General features: G+C 37.7%; 1 protein-coding gene across 2 annotated transcripts in view; it reads left to right on the plus strand.

The window, feature by feature from the left end:
• Nucleotides 1–24,770, plus strand: part of syt7b (synaptotagmin VIIb) — a 190,069-nt gene that overhangs the window by 95,898 nt on the left and 69,401 nt on the right. For both annotated transcript variants that reach the window (XM_061742547.1, XM_061742558.1), the window contains exons 2-4: nt 3,638–3,741; nt 19,303–19,382; nt 24,349–24,483. In XM_061742547.1, coding sequence (XP_061598531.1) covers nt 3,638–3,741; nt 19,303–19,382; nt 24,349–24,483 — 319 coding nt within the window. The remainder of the gene's footprint in view (nt 1–3,637; nt 3,742–19,302; nt 19,383–24,348; nt 24,484–24,770) is intronic.

Below are 24,770 nucleotides of genomic sequence, written 5' to 3' on the forward strand. Positions count from 1 at the left end.
GGACACATGAATTCGAATATATACTGTCACATCCTGCAGCAGAGCATGATCCCCTCTCTTCGGGAACTGGGCCGTAGGGCAGTTTTCCAACATGATAATGACCCTAAACACACCTCCAAAATGAAAACGGCCTTGCTGAAGAAGCTGAAGGTTAAGGTGATGGACTGACCAAGTTTGTCTCCAGACCTAAACCCAATTGAGCACATGTGGGGCATCCTCAAGAGGAAGGTGGAGGAGTGCAAGGTGTCCAACATCTGTGTGCTCCGTGATGTCGTCATGGAAGAGTGGAAAAAGATTCCAGAAGCAACCTGTGCAGCTCTGGTGAATCCCATGCCCAGGAGGGTTAAAGCAGTGCTAGATAGCAATGGTGGTTACACAAAATATTGACACTTTGGGCACAATTTAGACATGTTCACTATGGGGTGTACTCACTTTTGTTGCCAGCTGTTTAGACATTAACAGCTGTGTACTGAGTAATTTTCAAGGGACAATAAATCTATACTGTTATTCAAGCAGCACACTGACTACTTTAGGTTATATCAAAATTTCATTAAGATAGTGTTATCCCCTGAAAGGATATGACAGAATATTTGCAAAAATCTAAAGGGTGTACTCACTTTTGAGATATACTGTATCTTCCCAGAGCAACCGAACTACGTCATCGCCCCCAGAGTGCATTGCGCAGGAAAAACATGGCGCCTCCCGCAGGTCAAAATATGTAATAAACATTAAGTGAAGAGAAAATCCAAAGTGCTCAGGGAATTGTTCAGAAAAAATCTTGAAGGTGCTCTTTGGTGTTGGGTCAGGGCCCTGAAGAAGGCTTGCGCCGAAACGCGTGGGTCTCTGCTCCCATGTTTTTAAACTTATTAGCCATGTTTCAATAAAGGCTTTTTATATTTTTCCACAAGAAGAGTGCCTTGGACTCCCTTTTTTGACTAGATAATGTAATAAACATTGTAGATTTTTAAAGCAATTACATTATTTTATGTGTTTCTAACAACATATTTTAGTATAAGAGAACAATTGTGGCTTGTTAGGGCCTACAAGTCTTAATAACCGGGGTTCCTTTTAAACACAAAGACATGGTCTTTCAAAATAAAACAGGAAAATGTCAAATCCTGACATGGTGTGTGTATCTGGTAGCCTGGTGAGCATGCATCTGTTGCAGATCAGAGTTTGGTTTTGTGTGTAAAATTCATTATGTCTTGCTGAAAGGTAAAGATAACAGTCGGTGGGAAATGTTGGCGATTGCTGCACGCCTTGGTTCTCATCCACGGCCAGTCACGTACGGTCCTATTAAAAACAAAGTGCACTCACTTTAATTCTAAGGTTTTACATCCTCTGGTTCTTACCATATCTTAAAATGGGCTAAATACAACCTTAGATGACGATAACACATGACGTACTACTGTGTCTTTATTTATTTCATTTATTTATGCAATGTCCTTTCCTATGTCCTTTAGGTAAAACTGACAAAAGGGGCGCAACTATTCTATTAGGCTTAATGGACTCTCAACTGCTCATGCCAGTTTCCTCATAAAACAGTCTAATGAGGCCAAATGTGACAATGAATAAAAACGGTTTCAGCTTTGATGCTGGATTCTCCACAGTGCTGTCATTTAGGCGAGTGGCAGAGCAGGAGCTGCTATCACTGGTACTGTCAGATGATAAACATCAGAGGTCTAAAGAGACAAAATTAAAACTAAAAAACTTTTTTGTAACTCTTATGGCCAAAAATAAAACTGGGCAAAAGATAACAGGAAAGGTAGGCAAGTGTTACTGAGATATTATCTCTGCTCTCTTCCTTTTGATATATTTTTATTCCACCTCTCCTTTCTTTGCCACCCTGAGCAGCTAATTTTATTGTCGGCTGTAAGACATGACCTACCATTGCATTTTTATATATTTATATTTAACATGAATTATTCAAACTGTATATGGACCTCTTATAACATGGTAATTCCTGCTTGCTATGACATTTCCTTTTTCAACAGTGTCAGGCAGAGAGCTGCTTTAAATACAACATGTGTTGATGTACGTTAGAGGTGAAGGACAGCTTTGTAGGAGCTTCATGATGCAGATTGTCCTTGTATTTTTCTGTGTACTTTCATAAACTACATACATTCATGGAACGAACCCAGACTACCCTCATGCATAATATAGTGGACAAACAAGGTGTCTTTATTCCTGAGTGCGTGCATGCACTCATAATCTTTGGGATACGAATTTGTTGTGCCAAAAAAGCTAAACTCAATCTGCGACAATAAAATTTCTGAACAGAATGGGAAATATTAAGTACAAAAAAAAAACAGTACAGGAATTTCTTGCATGTCCGCTGTTTTTAACCAGTTGTAAACATACAGGGTTAGCAGGTTATCTGGATGTTTTATGAGCTGTAAACCTTGTTTAGATACCAAAGTGAATTAAAATTCCTAAAATGATATATAATGATAAAGCCACCCTGTTCATAATACCCAACCAAGTAAAAAATGATCAGTGCTGTAGCTCTACACAGGAGGTCTGACTGCTCTAAAGGCTTTCAAAGCATCATCTGTCTTTCCAGCTGGTTGTGTGTCCTCCAGCTGGAGTGTATTTCAGTTTCTTTAATATTTTTCAGAAGTGTCAGCTTTCCATTTTACCCTCAATACGTTGCTCTAAACTGGTGTTGAAAGTCCTGAAATGAGAATGTTTATCTGGAAATGCTTCTGATATACACCCACTGCTTCCAAAATGAAAGGCTCAGAGCAAAATTAATTGTTATAATAACCGTGCAATCTTAATTGCTGCTCTAATAAAAATTGTATTCTTTATACAGTTGAGTAGCACAAGACGGATAACATACATAGAAGACATGGAAAAAAGAAAGGGCAGAAAAAAATATGAAGAGTACTTTGTAGCTTCACTTGCAGTATTTACACGTCTAAACAAATTCATCAAAGCGTTGGGTGTTCAGACAACGTTTGATTAGTGGCATCAAAAGGCAAAAAGGAAACAGTCAGACTGTTTAGGTAGAAATCATTAAAAAGAAATGAAAAATTCTGTGACAGAGAAAATAATGCAGCGATGATGAGCTCATTGTTCCCAGTGTTTTCCCTTTGCGCCTTTACATTTTGAATTACTTGATAGATAAATTAAAGAATAACATTGTATTAGTGAGAACCAGGAATTGAAAGGAGCAGAGATGAAAGTAGAAAAGAAATCTGTCAAGAAAGCAACAAAGTTTAGAAAGGATTTTGGGAAAAGAAAACTGCAAACGGAGGCTGGTAATTGCAAGGTTTCTGGCCTAATGATGTCAATTCTTCCTGACATGTGTGCGTCTCCCGTTGATACATGCTGGAAGCACAAGAAAGAAGCATTTTCGGCATTATGTCATTAATTTTGCGTTGTTTTAACTTTTTTCTCTATGTTCTACTGATGAAAGATGCCAGATGACAAGGATGAATGAGAAAAAGGAAAGAAAGGGAGTCTTGCTCCCAAATATACCTAGAATGCAACTTCACACACTTTATCCTTCAGAAAGTTCATCAGCAAAGTTAAACCTCAGGAGCCTCAATGGTATAAGTGTTACATTAAATGCACTAATATGGTTGTGTTTATGTGTCCCTGTCTCTTCTCTGTCTTTGTCTCTTCTCCTCAGGCTCAGTGTCTCTCAGTGTATTCCTGCTGTCTGTTGCATTCGTAGTATGTGCCGTTTGGCTGGTAGCTCTGTGTGGCGTCTGCACCTGGTGTCAGCGTAAACTGGTAAGTTACAGTACAACATAGCTCAACATGCATATTTCAGTGGACACAAGCTATAACTTCACAGCCACTTGGAAATGTATTTTGATGAGTGTTTCTTCCCCTCGCTGTTTCGCAAATAGGCAGTTTATGGAAGTGTAAAAGGGAAGTTTGCATTTCACATCACCGAGAATGGTCTTTCAACAATGCGAGACGGTGAGCTTCACTTTTAAAGTGCAAGGATATTTGTATGTAAGTCAGGACCACATGTCAAATCAAACAGTGTGGCTTAATTTCAAAAGTAGCTGGTTGCGTCTCATGATTGCTGTCAACAAAAAATGTAATGGCGTTTTTCCACTAGTACCTACTCGGCTCTACTCATCTCAACTCGGCTCGACTCAACTTGGCCTAGTTTCTTTTCCATTAAAATCCAGTACCCGGAGCAGGAGTAGCCGGGGTTGGAGTGAAGCTGCTGTGACATACTTGAGTGTGACACAAACGAAGAAGGAAGGAGATGGTATATGTGCTTCTTGGTCTGTGGCGTGTGTTCAATATCAAGTTTAAAGATGAGAGTGAGAGAACGCTTCAAGCGGCAAGGCTTTTACATTTTTCTAGCTTGTATTGGTGCTGCTGAAAAGTCCGTTGGTAGCCGTGAGCAGCTTTGGACTGACAAAGCTGCTGCTAGATCTTTTCTTTTCTTTTCACCCCATCTAGATCCCTTTGAATTCTCTCCTCAGCACCGAACTTATGAACGTCAGCACTTCAGAGTTGGACCACAGAACAGAGTTCTGCACTGCCATTGCTTTTCAAATAGAATGAACATGTCAGAGTTGCTCTTTCGCTGATGTCCACATTCTGACTCAGGCATATGACTCCCAACCCCCTGACCAGTCGGTAGCATGTAGAGTGATGACGTCAGATACGGCCCGACTCAGCCCGCTTAGAACCTCGGCAGAGTAGTTACAGAAAAAGTATCTACTCTGCACGGCTAGACCCCTAGTGGGAAAGCTCCAAACCTAGTGGAGGCGAGCCGAGCCGGGCTGAGTAGGTACTAGTGGAAAATTGCCATTATCTTCTCAGAATAGTACCTTTTTACAAAATTGAGTGAACACTGCTTTCTAATTCCTAACATATTAGTTATAATGTTCACTGTAGCTGAATTCACCTTATTACATTAAATATATAGCATGTTCTATTAGGGGTGTAACAATATATCGTGCCACGAAATTTCGCAATACAAAAACGTCACAATACGTGTCGTGGAGGTGACAAACTGTATCGCGATATTGGATTATTAATATTAATCTATTGCGTTGACTAGTAACGCGCATCCGACCACGCGTGCCGACCGCGCCTCGACCCGCGGACCAAAATCTTACTCCGCTCAGAAGAAACTAGTACCGTTTTGCGGTCCCGATCACGGGACTCTTGGGGGGTTTTGAGCTCTGAACGTTTAAGGCTGGTGTAGAGTTAAGCCTTACCTTATTAAATTAAACCTTTTTCGGGTCGTGAGTAGGATAAACACGGACAACTTCTTCTGAGTTCGAGTGTACTTTAATGTCCGCTCAACAGTGTAGGATTTTAGATCATCAACACAGTAGTGCCGTACTGTGGCGTATCACTCCGCCCAATCTAAAAAATACTAAAAAAGATAAACTGACTAGTGTAATTATAGTCCCTGATTTACATCAGAATATAAAGACTATATTTATGAAATAATGAACCCTGAATTACCAAAATAACCTTCTTAACAAAAATAAATCTCCTCTTACACTTATAAGGTGAGCATGAATCAATCTTTTTTATGATGTAAAATTGTATGTATTTATTTACTTTTATTCATTTATTTAATTCAATAAATAAATAAAGTTGTTACATTTCTGGAAATACATACATGAGAGAAACTATTCAGAGTGTGGCAAAAATATTTTTACTTGTATGAAACTGAAGATGCATAATGCAAACCTGACAATTACTTTTAGTTCAGTTTGTGGAAAATGGTTGGCCTGGCTTTCTCTTTAAAACTTAAACAGTTATAAAGCATTACAAACTGTAATGCACAGCATTGTTTTGTATTTTGTGTCTTTCAAATAAAAGACAATTTTTTCCAGTCATATGTCCTCATTCAAGGTTGTTAAAAAAAATACTGCTATAATATCGTATCGTATCGTTATCGTGACCTCAATATCCTGTATCGTATCGTGAGATTAGTGTATCGTTAGACCCCTATGTTCTATACATGCTATCGGGAATGGCCTAGTGGTTGGGGCTTCGGGCTCAGGATCCGAAGGCCGTGGGTTCGGACCCTGGCACTGGCGTCACTCTGTGCATCCTTGGGAAAGATGCTTTACTCTCGGCTTTCCTCACTTCACCCAGGTGTATGAATGGGTACCTAGCTTTGCTAGGGGAAGTATCCAGCAATAGACTAGCGTCCTATCCTGGGGGTGGTTACCACCTGTTCGTCTGCGCTACAGAAACTGGAGATAAACACCGGCTCTATGGGCCAAAAGGCTCGAAAAGGACATACATACATGCCATCACATGTTTCCACATGTGGAAATATTTTTCGTCTACACATGTTAATCACACATGGTTGAGCTGCAACATGTCTCCCACATGAGATCACATTTATCCACCGGTGATTACATGTGAAAGATGTATGATCTTCTTTTTTTTTTACAATTACTCCCACGGCCAGAGGATGGAGAACTGACTTCTACACGGCAGGCGCAAGGCTTCTGATGTTATATTTTCGGACACATACTGAACAGCAGGGGTTTAGCAGAAGAAAAAAATCTTTCATGAAAGTAACATGATTTTCACCAAAAACACACTTTTTTCTATAATATGTTTCTGAGCAAAATACATTCAAGCAGTGTGGGAAGTCAGGTTTCCTTTCACTGAGGCTGTGATCTTGAACTGAATGCATGCTCTGTGTTTTGTTTTCCAGAGCTAGAGAGGCTGTATGTTTGGCCATGACAGAAGACATTAGTTTTCTCCACAAATATGGCTTGTGCACTGAACTTTGTGCATCATGGCTGTTCAACTCCAGCCTCCAGCAACATGCTAATGATTCATATGTTAATGAGCATCAGTCTGAGAGCTGCTGCCTGCTGAAGCAACTCTTGTTTCTCCTGTACATTGTGATCTCCTGGCATTTCTTACACTCTGTCCTGCTTTCCAACCTTTTGTTTCACCCTCATGTCTCTGGTTCAGTGTGACTTCAACTGGGCTGTATCTTGGGAAGAAATCCATGAAATGCAGAGTGGATGTTGTCTTTCAGACTTGTCTTAGTCTCTGTCTTTAAGTGTCTCCCACCTTATCATGTTAGCAGTCTGATTTAAATTTCATTTTTGTGTCTTCATTTTCATATCCTTGTCAAAACGATTCCTTTTTCTAGGTAGTTTTTTGACTACTACTGATTCTGTTGTCACAGTTTCTCATTCTCACTACAGATATCGTTCATGAATCTCTCTAAACCACATGTGCTGTTATAATGTTGAAATTCAATAAATGAAAAGATAAAATGGAAAAACAATACATAACATAAACAGAGAATAAAGCAGCAAGACAAGTTATTTTGTTTTTAAAACTTGATTTAGCCATTGTCTTAGCTGTCTGTTAATCATTTATAATAGAAATAAATGTATTGTATGTATGTATGTAAATGTATATAAATTCTCCTGGCATGGTACAAAAAGATTCAGTCCCTCAGAGTTGTCATGGGTGTGAAATCACACGATTGAGGCTAAAAAGTTTTTTTGGAACCAGACTGTAAATATGTTTATTTCTGCTCTAAAGTTAGACATTTCAATACTAGTCAATGGAAATTGACCTGCTTTTGGAGCCAGCCTCTATTGGTCAGTCGAGGAACTGCAACAGATCTTAGTTCTGCATGACCCTCAACCCAGAAGTTAGATGGTTTTGAAGCAGGTCTGTTGGCCTCAGTTCTGTCCTTCCAGCTGGTTACGGAGAGTCGGCTACCGTGGATTTACATCACTGTCTGACCAGAGCAATCTGGTAGGGTTAGGTAGATTGGCGTGAAGGCAGAAAAGATGACTGGTTTCAAAATCAGCAAGAGTTCTGAATTCCAGACCCTGGACACACATCAGAATTCACAACTTCCCACTTTGGTGTTACAGAAATGCATAAAAAAATGTGTTATCATGAGGGACAATTTAGTGCAAGGATAACAACGAAAGAAAATACTAATGATTATTATTTCCAATATTAGGATGCTGCAGTCCTTTTGGGGTCTGCCAACATTCAAGTCTTTGTAACCCTTTGCTGAGGTGCCCTCCATTTCCTGTCCAGCTAATGCCGATACAAACCACTAGATCCATCTTGTCCTGAAAATTAAATAAAAAGATAATTTCAACAGGTGATATTCATGACGATTTAGTGCAAAAGCAGGATCCATGAAGAGTCTTTAAGTTGCAAAGATACATCCAAATTGTCAATAAATCTACAAGAAAATCATTTAAATGTCTAAAAAAAAATGTTTCTCAAAGAAATATTGGGAGGGATCTAGATATTTCTTATGCTGCACGTAATATGTTAAATTAATAAGTGACTCAACTAATCTTATAAATGATTCACTGTGTCTGAAGCAGTTTCACAGCATTAAGTCCAAGGGTGCTAGTTAACACTGAGACACTTTGATTTCTGATCTCAGACAACACTGCATCAAGAACCATTATACATGTACGGCTGATATACCTACTTGAGCAAAGAATTACTTCGTAAAACCCTTCTCAGGCACTACAGTATGAAGTGACATTCACCAATTCCACCTTAAGCTTTACTATTAAAAAAAAAGAAGTGTGGTGTTAATTTTGTCCAGAGATGGCAATGACAACTGTGGGCTTGGAGACGTCTGGGATGGACCATCATGCCGTGGAAATGTTTATAGTGGTCTAAAAACATTCCACATTTTTTTGGGACAAAAGGAATGCCTTGTATGTCCAGCCAAAATTGTAAAGGACCTACCAGGCTGCTATGAACAAATGTTTCTGATTGTGTCGATTAATTTTCCATCAGGGCATTATTTATGCAGAAAAGCACACAGATTTCAGAGCCCTCATGCTCTAAAGACCACAACATATCCAAAATCAAATTCTGCACATCTGGGTGAAGAAGAGGAGGGTCCTTTACTAGCCTGCCTGCAGTCCTGACCTACGATACGATACGATACGATAGTTTTTATTTGTCATTTTCAGGACACATGTAACACACAATTCACTGGGAACGCGGTAGTTAGTTGCGGTAGTTTAGCTTAGACTGTGATCAGATCTCGAGATTTGGGTCGATTGCTGCTCGTGTTTTGGTCGGCTCCGTGTCGGTTTCGTGTTTCGTTTGTGGTTTTTGTTGCAGATTTCCAGTGCTCAACGTGTGCCTCCGTGGGCTCTTGCTTCCTGGGTTAGCAGTGGATTTCACCCCCCACTAAAAAAAAAAAAAAAAAAAAAAACTCACTGGGTTTGTATGTATGTATATATATATATATATATATATATGTATATATATATATATATATATATATATATATATATATATATATATATATATATATATATATATATATATATATATATATATATATATATGTATACATATAGTAATAATGCACATATATATGTATAGGTTTTTACCGGCATGGTATCAACCATTAATATGTGTGCAGTCAAGGTAAAAAAAAATAAAAAAAATAATAATAATTACTACTACTGTCATTTAGCAGACGCTTTCATCCAAAGCGACTTAAATCTGAGAGAACAACAAAAGCAAGAATAATAGTTTATGTTATCAGGAAAAAAACAATGGCTTGAAGTCATGTCACTGCTGCAATGTTTTGAGATGGGTTGCAGACAGAAAATGGAAAATGAATGCATGTTAAGAAATGAAATGAAGATAAAGAGCATGAAGTATTTTGGTTTCATAGTGACAGCAGAAAACAGAAGTCAATGTAGTATGTAGTAGTAGTCAATGCACTTATTTTTTCATATGCATTTTTTTTCTGATTCGGCATCTAATGACTACTAATGACTAATTAAAACTGGAAATCTGTCTAGAAACAACAAAGTGACTCCTGGATTGCATTTCTTTACACAGATATAATTAAATTAAAATTGTCTTTTTTCCTGTAATCTCAAGAGTTATAATTTTTTTTTTTAAATCATTGTCAAAACATAAACATGTCTACTGGAGATGTGTTGGTAAAAATCAGATCTTAAAATATTCAAATACAAAAATCCTTTATCTTTTGGAGAAATATTTGTACACAAAGACCTAGATTGTTGCCAGGGTGACATGGATAAGTGGGCTTATCAGTCATGATAAAACATGAAAGTACAAGAGCACTTTTAACTTGAAAGGCCACTGCATCAGTACCTATTAAGAGGAGCTTTCATTCAAATATTTTGTAAAATAAATAGGGTTTTAAGTTGAACAACAAAGTAAATAAAAGTGCACATTTGAGTAGAGGGCAGATTAAGAGAGCATCATTTACATTTCCACAAAAAAACTACACTGTGACATGCTGGACATCCTGGTGACAGAGGACAGTGGACACTGGATACATCTGAATAACTAATGTATGCGTTTAAGTGTTCTTGTAGGAGCCTTGTAGTGCATGTACAAGTCATGTGATTTCTGTAGGTTGGCATTTATTCATTTAACTTTGGCTTAATCTGATTTATACACTGAGGTCTCCACCTCCTCAACAGAATAAAAAAAATTAGATATTTATTTATTTTTGTGTGTGTGTGTGTGTGTGTGTGTGTGTGTGTGTGTGTGTGTGTGTGTGTGTGTGCGTGCGTGTGTAAATGCCCATAACAAAGCTGGATGGAGATGTAACTGTAAACACAGCAGTTTGTCTGACAGCAGCAGGTCTGTTTTCAGCGCTGCATTTACGAGCTTGCACAGCCACTGAACCTTGTGGCAAATGTAATTATCCCTGCAACACACAGACAAACACATGTACAGTGTTGTGGTCAGTCAGTCAGCAGCAACACGTTGCCTCCTTCTCACCTCTGGCGCTGTGCACTTGCAGACACATTGATTTCCGTGGCCCTCCCAGCTGGTCCAGTCTAACGTCAGCCAAGGTAGAAGGTGAAAGGCGGAAGAGAAGTTCTGTCTAAAATACTTATTTTTTTTTTAAAAGTCAAAGAAAATGTTAAAAGGAAAAAAAATATATACAAAGTAGGCTACTTTTAGGTCGATTATGTAGAAATGCTGTTTCTAGATTGAGAATTCATCTTTAAGTAGCATTGGGTCCTTTGACACAAAAGAAAACGATAAAGGAAATTGTGCCTGCATTATATGATGTTAAATAAATCATATGAAATTATGAAGTTAATCCACAAGATAATACATTTCTTTTATTTTTTAACATAAACCTATTCCCACCATATACTGATGAAGGAAACCACAAACTGAAAACAGTTGATCATATTAAAGCAGTAGCAGTAAGGCAGCATAGCTTCATGTCATGATTTGTTTCATGGGAGTAGAGAAGTGAAGTGAGGAGCACAGGCAGGGATGGCCATGAGGCACACAGACAGTCAGGCAGACAGAGAAGGTGCTGTTGGCCGGTGTCAAACATCTAGGTTTGTGACAAACACAGTGACAGCACAACTTAGGAAGACCACACTGCTCTGAACGAGTAATCACTGTCTTTCATATTCATCTCATGTGGCATCATCGTCATCTTCTGCACAGCTTCATTATTCCACATTCTCCTTCAAGCCTCCTCTATCCCATCTCTCTGTTTCTCACTTCCCCCTCCACTCTGTTGTCGCACTCAGCTGCTCCTGTTTCTCTCCTGTCCTCCCGATCATCTCTTCTGTTTCTCACATCCTCCCACACTCTCTCAACATTGTACAGTCTCCACCCTCTCCTCTACAGCCTCCTGAAGATTTTATGATGCTGTTTAATGATGGATGAGCTGTACTTCATTGTAGATTCCTGACTGTTAGAAATCTATCCATCTCCCAGTCCCTGTATCTAACAATTTTCTGTGTGTGTTTACAGTATATTGACTGGATGTTTTCGGTACAGAACAGGTCAAGCCCCAAGCTTCACTCTCTAGTGAAAAAGTCTGTGCCGCTGAGCTGGGTGTATGAGATGTGGTTTGATAAATAACAGTATTTATTGTGGATGCATAAAAGACAAATACAGTAGAATGCATAACAAAAAGGCTACCTATCTAGAGGACACTGAAAGCTCTATTGAGATAAACAATCGTGCTGTGTGAGTCTGAAAGCCTCCAGGCTGCCTGACATCTTTCCTTGAGTTCAAGCATTGTATTCATCAGTGGGTTTTATATTGACCATTAGAAAATATACATTTATTGTAATTCCTTTAAGAATGTCAGGTTAAATTAAACATTAGGATTAGCAACATGCATTTGTTTTCTCTTGAGCTGAAGTTTGAACTGAAGCTAAAGTTTTCTGACGAAACTAACCTCCTGTTTTTCCATGTGTTTATATTGTTATATGCCATATTTTACTTTTGTTATACTTTATTTTCACCTCAACAGAAAACCTGAAACTGTAAAAACAAAGAGTTGTTTTTGGTTCAATAATGTAAACCAGTTTGAACTAATGACCTCTCCCACTCACCAACTATATCTGAAAGCATCTGTAACCAGGTTTTTTGTACTGCCTTTAAATATGTATAAGTCTGCGGTGATAACTCTCCACATGCTATATAATCTTCCTTATGTCACACGGAGCCTTGAAATAGGTTGTTTTATCAAATTTGAGAATTTAAGAATTTATAAACTCCTTTTTAAGGGTTCTGTAAGGTCTCATGATTTTTTGACTGGGCATTTACATGCAATTTTGATTGTAAAAACTATAATTTGTATACTTCTTGTAACTAAAAAAGCTGTGACAGCTTGAGAAAATCTATTCACTTTCATAAATAATTAAATGAACACAGTTTTATTCTGCTCCTCACATGGTGAGATTAGACTGACCTCTTTTTGAGACTTGGATGGGGACAGGAGGGTCTTGATGGTTTGTCACTTACAACACCAATGATGATCATGGGTGTGAAGCCACAGCTCAGCTGGGACTTTAAACATTTTATATTCTCTTGATATGTGTGTGGTTCTCTAGGGTATCGTGAAGTTCAGAGACATGGCATTAAGGTCGCCATGCAGGTGTGAATATGAAACGGTTATATCCTGTTAACCAGAGACACCCCCAGCCCCCAAGATCGCAAGAAAACCCTGAGTGATAATAGAATGTGCACGCGTGATAGAGAAATTCCTCGTTTTTAAATCACAGTTTTCTTTTCTAAACCTATAAACTGTTGGTAATGTGTTCTGCTGAAAACCCATGGCAGTTTTCAGAAAGCAACGGTTTTGAATGTTATCAGCCCATTATGTGACTTATCATGTGTTTCCACTCCTTTAATTGTGGTCCGACTGGGTAAACTGTACGACGGAGTATTAGGGCCAAACTAAGACAAAAAAAATTGGAAATTACGAGAATAAAGTCATAATATAATGAGAATAAAGTCGTAAAATTACGAGAATAAAGTCATAATGTTGCGAGAATAAAGTCGTAATAGAATAAAGTCGTAATATTATGAGAATAAAGTCGTAATATTACGAGAATAAAGTCGTAACATTACGAGAATAAAGTCGTAATGTTGCGAGAATAAAGTCGTAATATTATGAGAACATAATTCATGAGAACTCTAACAGGAAGAGCTTCTTCTCCCTGTGTTAAAATGAGGAATATTGAGCATCTTGTGAAGTTATATTTAAATATTTATAATATATTACGACTTTATTCTCGTAATATTATGACTTTATTCTCGTAATTTTACGACTTTATTCTCGTAATATTATGACTTTATTCTCGTAATTTTACGACTTTATTCTCGTAATATTATGACTTTATTCTCGTAATTTTACGACTTTATTCTCATTACATTATGACTTTATTCTCGTAATTTCCTTTTTTTTGTTTTTTTGTTTGGCCCTAATACTCCGTCGTAAAACTGAAACTTCTTTTAACCTTTTAACCTACTTGACATCCATTTTCCACTCAAATTACAAGCCAACATTGAGTGTACATTGGATTAATACATGCAGTGGTATTCCTGTTTAACATAGTATAGCTAGATATAAGTTGGTTCAGTATACAGTAATTGGAATTTAATTTGTGCTACAGGTAATATCACCTGGTAGTAGGAGAGAGACATTACTGATTATCATAGAAGCTAAACCTGCAACTAAAAACACACCCATCTTGATCCAACATAAACAAAACGGCAATTGAAGGATAGCTTCCCTATATTGGAATATTTGTGGCTGTTTGCCACAGCAAGAGACAAGCTGTCTGCTGTAATTGTGTCTTTATGTGAAATATTTGGTTTTAAATCTTTAATGTGAAATTTTCACAATCCGGTCTAACTTTTATTGTTTTTCCTAAAAAGTGACAAACAACTGTCACAGATTGTGTTGTAGGACCCAAATGCAGGAAGTTGTGAGGCAGCAGGAGCACAAAAAAGCACTTTTATATAAGAAAAAAAAAACACTGCTTTTTTTATTTAAAAAAACACACAAACCTTCAATAGACAAACAGAGAAAACTCAAAGCCAACTGGGTAGAAAGGCAAACAGTCAGACCCAGCAGGGAGCACATTAAAAACAAGACAAATCCAAGGGCTGATGAGACACAGGTGCAAACAATCAGGCTCAATTGTCGCAAGGAAGTCAAACTGGAACTTAACCTTGAAACCTAGAAATAGAATTTAAAAATAAAACAGGAAACCCAAGAAACAAAAAGACAAAGAAATAAATCCCAACACAATCAACCCTTAACCATGACAAAAAAAAAGATTATGTAAATCTAATATAAAATAAAAACAATTCTGTTGATTCTGTTGAGTTCAAATCCCAGTATCCTTTTAGAATGTAGAAAAATCCAGATGTATCTCATAATTGGTCTCCTCCCCATTTTGACTTTTTTTTTTAATTAACTGTATTCTGTGGTTGTAAATTTCAAAAGCAGCTTATGTCAGAGTGCCAAAAAGAAAGGGAGCACAGCTTCTTTAACTGCCACTTTGAAAAGGGAAAGACCTCTAGTTGTTAAAATGAATAAGATGCTTGGATGAGGAACTGCAATGAATCCCAGTTCACCTCTTGTCAACACCTGTGTGTCCTTATACCCTGAGTGATTGTCATTGGCTGTGTCTGAAACTTGCTATATAGTTGACAACATTCCCTTGTCGCCTTTATTCTAGTGGTGTCCGAACTTGTAGTGAAAGTTCTTAATCTCTTTATAGAGTTCTCAATAGATCCTAGATAATGTGCCTTTGGGGCTGAAGGTATCTTGCTAACTGTACACCCACACTCACGCGTTGAACGCATCCTGAACATTGCTGTGTGTTAACTTTGAATGGGTTGGTGTTTTGGCAGAAGTTGGGGAATTTTTCAAACTTTCCATACAGCCATTGCCAGCCAATGAAATCATACATGGAGGTGGGACAGTAGTACAGTAGTACCCACTTTATCCAAACTGTTGTTTGATATCTGATACAGTTTTTTTTTTTTAATAATGGGTATGTACAGTATGAGCTGTGGAGCAAAAATGCAGTTCAGTGAAAGGAGTAACATCTAACACAGATAACACCAGTGGGCATTTTGGGAAAAAAAAAACATAGTTAGGTATATTTAGCAAGTACAGTCCGGGAGACAATTGTACCTTATTGTTTCAGAGCTTAGCTAAAAGACAATCATGTTTGTTTTTGTTTTTTTTTTATCTCCAGTTTAACTAAACCAACTGTGAACATGACTAAGACAAAATGGGCCATGAACACTGATGTAAAATATGGATTTTATTTTAATGGTAAAATTTTTTTTGGAATGGATCTCATCCGCAGAAAACATTGGAGGACATTTTCTAAAAGGCTCTATTTTGATAAGTTTACCACAAATGTGTAGACAGAAGAAGTACATTCTTGCATGAAAAGCAAGAATGTTGTATTCTTTTACACATGTTGTATTTTTCTCCTTTTTTCCATCTTTTTCCTTTGCCAATTACTTTTGCTTGTCGATATGAAATATATTATAGGATACTTTGCCATCTCAAGTCTACACAAGTCTTCTTTGGATGCCTCCTCAAATCCAGGGATTTCTCCCATACTTGTGTAGATGCTGACTTCGAATTGGTAAAGGACTTTGGCTCCAATTGATGATGTTTCACAAGTACTGACAAGAACACGTATTGAGAAACAGCCATTGGCCGGGTTTCCCAGATCCAACCTCTCTTAAGGATTTAAGAGAGGTTCAAAGAAGGTTTGAACTAAGAGAGAACCCTAAGATACGGGTGTTTCCCAGATGACTTCTTAACACCGTCCTTTTGTTTCGCTCTTTCAGACGCTCTTTGGAGGAGCTGTCTGGTTCTGAAACCAAATAATCGATGTCAGGCAAATCGATCACTATCAGCGCATTTTCACACGCAGCACTGCTACCTAACGCACTAATTCCCTGTTGCCTGTGCGTTATAATGAAAAATTAAAATGATAAATATAATTCAATGACCCTTTTTCATGATGAAAACAAGACTGCAACTAAATAAGAAGTAGGCTAGTCTTGGTAAGAGAATGAGGGAATGTATTGTTTTTATTAAATGTGAAAGATGGACGAAAGGAGAAATTAACTTAACGATCATTCAGCATATAGGACCACATTGTATCCTCCTGACTAGTAAAACAGAACCTTCACCTCAAAAAAATATTCTGAAGTTTATTTAGCTGCTTGACCGTTTTCACTATTGCATTTATCAACGTTGTATTTGCGGATGTTTGGAGACACAGCGGGTGTGGATACGGGTTACAGTAACGCCGTTAGTTTTGCGGTAACTAATACCGCAAAATAATAAAAAGTAATGCGTTAGAGTAGGCTATCTAACGCATTACTTTTAAAATTCAGTCACGCAATTACCGCTACCAAACGGTGCGTTACTCCGTTATTTCTGGCTACAGTGAGGCTTTTTTTCCCCGCACGCAGAGACCGGGAGGAAACGTAGTGTGTGTGCGTTCAAAAACATGAGCCAAGAGAAGGCAAGTTTCGCAAATCGCAACGTGGAATTACAGCAATCCCTGGTTTTTCTCAGGGGTTATGTTCCAAAAAGAACCCGTGATAAGTGAAATTCTTTTTACAATTATAGAGGGCTTCAGATTGCAGAGACCAGCCCCGCCTCGCACGTATTCCACTGCTCTCCTGACTGCTGCATCCCGACTCTGTAGCGTCTTTTTATCCTAAACCCCGCGGTGCAGGTGGGTTTTTTCAAGAGAAGAAAATAGTTATGGGTCGTTGTCTTCGCTCTTTTTTCTTCTGGGCAAAAAGATTCTTTAATATAAACCGACACCATTGATTATATTTGAGACTGTAATGAACGATTCATCAAAGGATCCCGTTCTTCAGCTGCTAATTCCCTGTCATCACACATATAGGTGCTCGGGCTCGGCACAGGAGGATCGGTGTCACGGCTGCCTGGACAGCCCGGTCCGACAGCACGTCCAGGGGACTGAAGTGCTGACGCACGAATGCGTTCATAAAAACAGTTCTGCTTCGCGCACGGCAACGCGGTTGATTTGCAGCGAGAATATCCTGTATAGCAGCCAAATTAACAAATAAATGATATTCATGATGATCGTTTTATTTGTGCGTAATGCATAAAGCATATACAGGAACACACTTGTTATTCCTTATTTTTCTTTTTTCCCCCCTTTGCTGTCACCAATGAATGCTAAACAATATAAATCTAAAGTATAAAATAGATCAAAATTTGTGCGGGGTGCATTGTTTTAATATCTCATTGCTTGGTGTAATATTGATTTGCCTGACGCGGCTGGATCTGTGAGTCTTTGTTCACTAAGATGGTTGTAAAGACTGGGTCAGCAGCATCTTTCATTTCCTTCTTAATGAAAGAGATACTTAAGCTAAGAGCAACTCTGGGAAACGCGATTTTCTTTCACAGGCTCCTTAAGAAGGTTTGAAAGAAGTCTTTCGCTGTTAAGAACTATTTAACTGATCTGGGAAACCGGGCCATTGTCTTTCTGTCCCCCCTTGCTGGTTCATCGTGCTCGTTCGTTTGTCTTTGGTTGTTGCCCCCTGTGATTTCTTTTCACTGTACCTTGCCTCACTTTCACTAACAGCAGTATCTAACACCCAGGAAATCAAACTGCGGCAGATTACTTCATAAGAATGCTAGGCCGAAAAGTGACATACGGAATTAAAACCTCAAATCCATGAGGAGAATAATTAATTGTAGCAACAGATGGTAAATTTTGTCCAATTCTCTGAGGTTCAACTCCATTATCTTTCTTTCTATGTGGTTGTATTACTTTTTCATGAAACAACTTCGGAAAATATCTGGCTTTATCTAACATCAGTTTGAGATCTTGTCTGTGTGGTGAACATGTTATGGCCTGTGTACACTTCATCCCCTTATTGTGAGGTTACAGCTAGGAAAGTGTTACATAACAGCCGGCGGTCTGAGCGACTCATTTGGACAGAGTTCAGTGTTATAACCCTCAAGAGTTCAATGAACATAAAGTTCAATAAAACATGAGGTTAATAACTGTAACGACTGTGCTGCTTTGTTCAAAGAGCAGTATATTAAGCGGTAAATTTCTGCATAGAGTCACTAAGCTGTGTAATACATCACACCATAGATTTATGCACTAAGCTTTCAAAATGATCTAGATTCTCTCTGAAAGCAGCTCTGAATATATACTTTTCTGAAACAATGTATATTAGTCTCTCTTTCTTCCTCTATGTATGTTTCATACCTCATATGTCATTGTTTCAATATGCCAATGCTATATTTTAAAAGGCTATCACGGTTTTAACAGCCTTATGTTATACCGTTCAGCATCTAATTTTGCTGACTGATAACAGTGCAGGACTAAAAAAGATGTGTCATACATGATTAGGCACTGTGCCCAACAGTAATTATATTATTACTTGCATTCATTAATATTGATGGAGAGCAGAGGATTTGTCGATGAGGTTGCTTTGCGAACATGCCACTGAACAGAAATAAAGCTACTTAATTTAACTTATCTAACAAGATCTTCACTATTAATCTCCTTAAGCTTTGAATGGAGGGAAAGCAGTCCCAATTCATATGTAGAAACACACTTATAGATGTATTATACCATGGTATGAAGGGTTTCATGAATATATTGGCTTTTAAATTTTGATATGGATTTACAGTTCTGTTTAGATATCATGTGAGTCTGATTTGCAGCTACATTATGGATGTGCTTTCATTTTGTTGAAAGCACATTTACACACGTGAACATGTCTTTCCATTTCATTGTGGTAAAGTTGTTTTCGTCATGTTCTGCCCTCAGAAGCAGCTGCAGTTCTGGCATCAACCCAAATTCATTGCTCTTTCCTCATTTATCAATTATAGCACATGTTGGATTCTGATGCTGATTCAAAGCCTGCGTTATGAACACTATAGTTGCAAAAATGCCTTTGCAAACAACAATCAAGACAGTATTCTGACATCTCTCTATCCCCATTTCTCTCTGTCTCTGTGTTGCGTCTTTACAGGGGAAGAGGAATAAGCCAGGGGTGGAGGCTGCCAGCTCTCCAGATTCTGTGAGAGGTCGAGGGGAAAATAAAGCCATCAAGTAGGTGTCAGCACGGGAGTAGATGGTGGCGCATGGAAATGATCTATGATGTGGTGATAGTATCACATTTTAACAGCCTTTTCTGATTACAAAGCTAATCTTGTAGCTCCCCGCTTGCTGTGCAATGTCCACCCTGATATAATGTATTATATCAAAGAGGATTAATATTGTCTTGGTGACACCATGTAGGACAGTTACGTGTTTTCTTTTTCTAAGTGAGGATTGGGTTTATGATTGACTAATTTGTATTCAAAAGAAAAAAATAGGCGTGAAAAAATGTTAAAAAGAGAACAATGCAATACAGGAATGTGAGAACTGGCTCTTTGTATTACATTAAATTACAATAGCAATCCAGGAGTTTTTGAATGACGGATATGCTTCATTGTCCTAATTGCTTCACCTGTGTGGATAAAAGCATGCTTCATGTTAGGGCTGGGCGATATATCGAGTATAGGCGATGTATCTCGGCTTCTACCTTGTGCGATGTACAAAATGACTCTATCGTGAATATTCGAATATACATTTGCTTTAGCCTCGGGCGTTAAATTACAGGCTTTTCTCACTCTCTCGTCTCGTCTCTCCTTCTCTGAGACATAAAACAAGCGTACCCTGTTAGATACGTCAGTCACGTGCTGTCGTGTGTGCATTATCATTGGCCCCCGACCAGCTGCTGGTGTCGGCGCTGCTGTCCGGGACCGCCGGTCACTTCCACCCCGCTTTAACTTTCCCAAACTCGCCTGTTTGCGCCGTGAGTTCATCTGCGCGGTTGCTACGCGCGACGGACTCTTTTCAAAGCAAACTGGTTCAGTAAAGACGGGAGGGGATGTGTTCTCCTCGCACGACGCGCGCGGCTCTCCGGAGATCCGAGGAGCCGCTCAGCGCGACACGCGCAGCCGAGCCTTTAGGCTGATTTATGGTCCCGCGTTACACCAACGCAGAGCCCACGGCGAAAGTGCGCGTCGCCGCGTACCCTACGGCGTAGGTTCTGCGTCGATTTAACGCAGAACCATAATTCAGGCCTTTCTCTTCCAGAACTGAGAAACATCACCTAGTGTTGCTTAAATGTGGCCACATGAAATCAATCACTATCATCGAAACAAAGTCAAACAAGACTATATGACGTCATATTTCTAAAAGTAAGTGAAAGTGATGCAAATTAAAGGAGGAGAGGATGAAACATTGCAGTCCCTACACCTACAATTAGTCTTCATATAAAGCTGCTCTAAGGGCCCTCCTGCTCAGAGCAGCTCATCCTGGTAAAACCAGGACCAGAACATGTTCTTAGCAGATGTTCTTCAGACGGAGAGTCAGAGATGCAACGTGCACATTCTGTTTTGAAATGACACTTTTTATGTTTGTGCCACTCACTGCTTAGTAACTGTTTAATAAATACAGTTTTGGTAAATTTGACTTATTTGAAAGTTTAAAATGAGCGTATATTAATGCAGTATGAACAAGAATGTTTTAATGTAGATATAGAATCATCATACTGGTGTGAATGTAGGCATGAAAGTGTTAATTCAAGGCTAAGGCAAAATATCGAGATATATATCGTGTATCGTGACATGGCCTAAAAATATCGAGATATTGATAAAAGGCCATATCGCCCAGCCCTACTTCATGTTGCTTTTAGAAAGCTCTCAATTTTTGGAATAGAAGAAAAAAAAAAAAAAAGCTCTCCTTTCTTGTGATTTTGAGGTGAAACTGGAAAGGCCCATGCTTAAAACCCCCTTGTGATGTTTTGGGGTTCTTGTATTGACCGCATTGGGTCTTTTAATGTCTAATAATGTCTTAAAGAGACTTCTCTGTCTTCACGGAGTGTATTAATAGTTCTATGTACCATACATTACAACATCCCTACATTCTTTATGGTTTTAAATTTAAAACATGTCATTTTAAAATTTTGGCCACAATCGTTCAGAAAAGGAAACTCATCACAATCAGCGGAGTAAGACTCGGCTTACCCTGTTTTTCCAGATTCAAAATTCTTTATGTTTATTCTTCATATTTCATAACAATGAAATTACAGGTGCTTCATCGCAGGTGCTCGTCCTTATGTAAAGTGTAAGATAAGAAAATAAAAAAATAAGTTTAAAAAATTTCTTTTTTAGTATTTTTTTTACACCCAGTCATGTTACTGATTTGTTATCAATTAACATTATTAAGTATGAGAAATTTGCACTACGTTTTTGTTTAGTTTTACACACTTTCTTCAGAATGTGTTGCCTTTGTTTAATGAAATGTGGTATTTTCTAATTCAAAGTGTACTGTATACAGATTTTTTTTTCAAGAAGAAAAAGGATCTGTTTTCTAATTGTATTACTAACAAGAAAAACAAACTAATTTCATTACAGTGGTTGGTAATAAAAAATAAATAGAAGCAGAAGAAAAACAATGCATATGAAGCAAAGAAAAAATTATCATAATAAACTCGATGCATAAATACTTGGGGAAGTATTATATATGTCACTGTGGCAATTACTCACAAACCCTTTTCACAGACGGCTAACAAAACTGAAATGAATGAATAAAACAGTAATTGCTTCAAAATAAAATGGAACATAATGTGAAACCATTAAACTTTTAAATCCAAGGTAAATTAATTAATGACAACAAAAAGAGAACAAAAAACTAAAGGCAGTCAAAACAACATCTACAAGGAAATAAAAACAACACACTCATAGACTGTGGTGTATATGATGTGTTTAATCTATGATCTGCTGTTCTCTGTGAGAGTACCGACAAAAAATTCCCCGGTCAAGATCTGTGACTTTGATTTGGGCAGTGGGATCAAGCTGAACAGAGAACTGATTTCCAACCTTTTCTCTTGTATTGTTATATTCCTATTCTGCCTAGATCAGTGTACAGAACACTTACTATTAAATATATACAAGCATTTCTTCTGATTAGATGAATTTCATCATCAACATTATCACAATGAAGGGGCTGTGTTAGGAAAATGTAGCATATTGTTTTTCAAACCTCTATGAATGTGTGAAATGTGTAAACTGCAGGGAGGAACGGTGAAGCAGGGTCTCACTTCCATGTACAGTAATACTTTGGGCCAGTTCAAACCAGGTTCTTATCATATATACCAGACAAGGTTGAGGTCACACTCAAAATGAGGATCCAAACCAGGCAGGCATGAGCGGAAAAGAGCGTCCTTTACTCAACAAAATTTGCTGCCACAGCAGGCTACGTAATGAACCCAAAAAGCCTGAATGCAGAGACGAGGAGAGCAAACACAAGAGTGACACGGACAGACCTAACTAGACAGGGGGAACCATAGACATATATAAAGGCTAGATGACTCAAGGCGGAGTCTCCAGCGTCGTTCACCGGCGGCCATCTTGCCACAGGAGAGCTCGCTCACTCATAACATTGTGTTCAATGGTGCCTGTACTGCTTAAACAACCTTAACTTGCTCAATTCTCAACAGATTTTCAAACAGTTTGGTTTGTTATGAACGTCAGAGATGTAGTTATGACACTGCATACTTGTGAATAATAATAAACATTGAAAAACGTACTTTTGTATGAAAATAACAAGAAACAGATAGCTATGACATGGTATTTATATTAAATGAATATTTCTATAGTATTCTTAGTAATATTTATATTTACATTATAACATATATTATTACCTTATAACATGTGTGCATATATATATATATATATATATATATATATATATATATATATATATATATATATATATATATATAATGACATAACATGTATTTATATTATTACATTATGACATATATATATATATATATATATATATATATATATATATATATATATATGTGTATATGTTATAACATATACACATGTTATAATGTCATAATATAAATACATCATCATGTAATAATATATAAACATGTTATAATGCAATAATATATATATATATATATATATATATATATATATATATATATATATATATATATATATATATATATATATATATATATATATATATATATATATATACATACACACACACACACACGTTATAAGGTAATAATATATGTAATAATATAAAAGCAGTGGATTCCACTAGATTTGCGTTAGCTCCGCCCACTGAGTTTGACGAGTGAAACTGACAGTTTTACATTTACACTTCATGATTCACCAACACGAAATCATTAATTAAATGTGTCATTAATTAATTAAATGCTGAAACAATAAATATATATTTTTACTTAAAATGAATTGTATTTTAATTAATTAATGACATATTTCATTCTAATTTTAATTAATTAATGACACATTTAATTAATTAATGATATATTTCATTCCCAATTTAATTCATTAATGATGTATTTATTTATTTAATTTTGGCACAAAAAATCCTCCATAATAACTACATCTCTGACGTTCATAACAAACCAAACTGTTTGAAAATTTGTTGAGAATTGAGCAAGTTAAGGTTGTTTAAGCAGTACAGGCACCATTGAACACAATGTTATGAGTGAGCGAGCTCTCCTGTGGCAAGATGGCCGCCGTGTGACGACGTCGCTCTGCATTGGCCGCAGCGCGGACGAGTCATCTAGCCTTTATATATGTCTATGGGGGGGAAAATTCAAAATTGCACATGTATACTCTCAGGGGCTAACGAGAAACAGGTGGCTACAATCAGAAGGGAGAGCGGTAGAGGCAGCCAGGGAAGGAATGACCAAACACTACAAGAAAATAAAGTGTATTAAAAGTTAAATAAAACACAGAAGAAAAGAGCATGCCACAACCTAGACCTACAGAATCTGTAGACCATGCCAGTTTTATTGCATAATCTTGTCCGTTAAATATGCCAAAGTATTGTTTTTTAATTATTTAGTCACTCATTGATTATTCGAAATATGGGGACACTTCTCTCATCTTGGTCTCTTTCTTTATAACTGTTTGCCGCTGTCACCTGTCTTAGCTTTTGTTCTTTCTGTCACTCTCTCTCTCTCTTGCTACAGTGATCTAGACAGAGACTTTTGGAATAACAATGACAGCAGCAATGTGCAGCAGAGGTGGAGCTCCTACCCACCCAAGGAGTTCCTCTTAAACATGTCTCCGTATGCTCCCTATGGAGATCCTCGCCTCACGCCCAAGTGAGTCTTGGTCATGGCTGGTAAGGGACATTTCTGTCTGGACAGGGCTGTAATGAACAGGGGCTAGTGTACACCTTGGAAAACTCCCACAATGCTGTGTGGCTGGGTAAGATAATAGAATGGGAAATGGGTGACAGTGCAATTATTTGCCTTGTGCACTCAATTTTTCATTTTAGTCAAATGTTGCACTGTTTGTGCAAAAACATTTCCAACTCAAATGCAAAGGTCGATCAATATATCACTCTGTGTACTTGAATAGGTCACATTAATAGCCTAGAGTGGGGCAG

This window comes from Cololabis saira, chromosome 2 (genome assembly GCF_033807715.1).
Source record: "Cololabis saira isolate AMF1-May2022 chromosome 2, fColSai1.1, whole genome shotgun sequence".
NCBI classification, from domain to species: domain Eukaryota; kingdom Metazoa; phylum Chordata; class Actinopteri; order Beloniformes; family Belonidae; genus Cololabis; species Cololabis saira.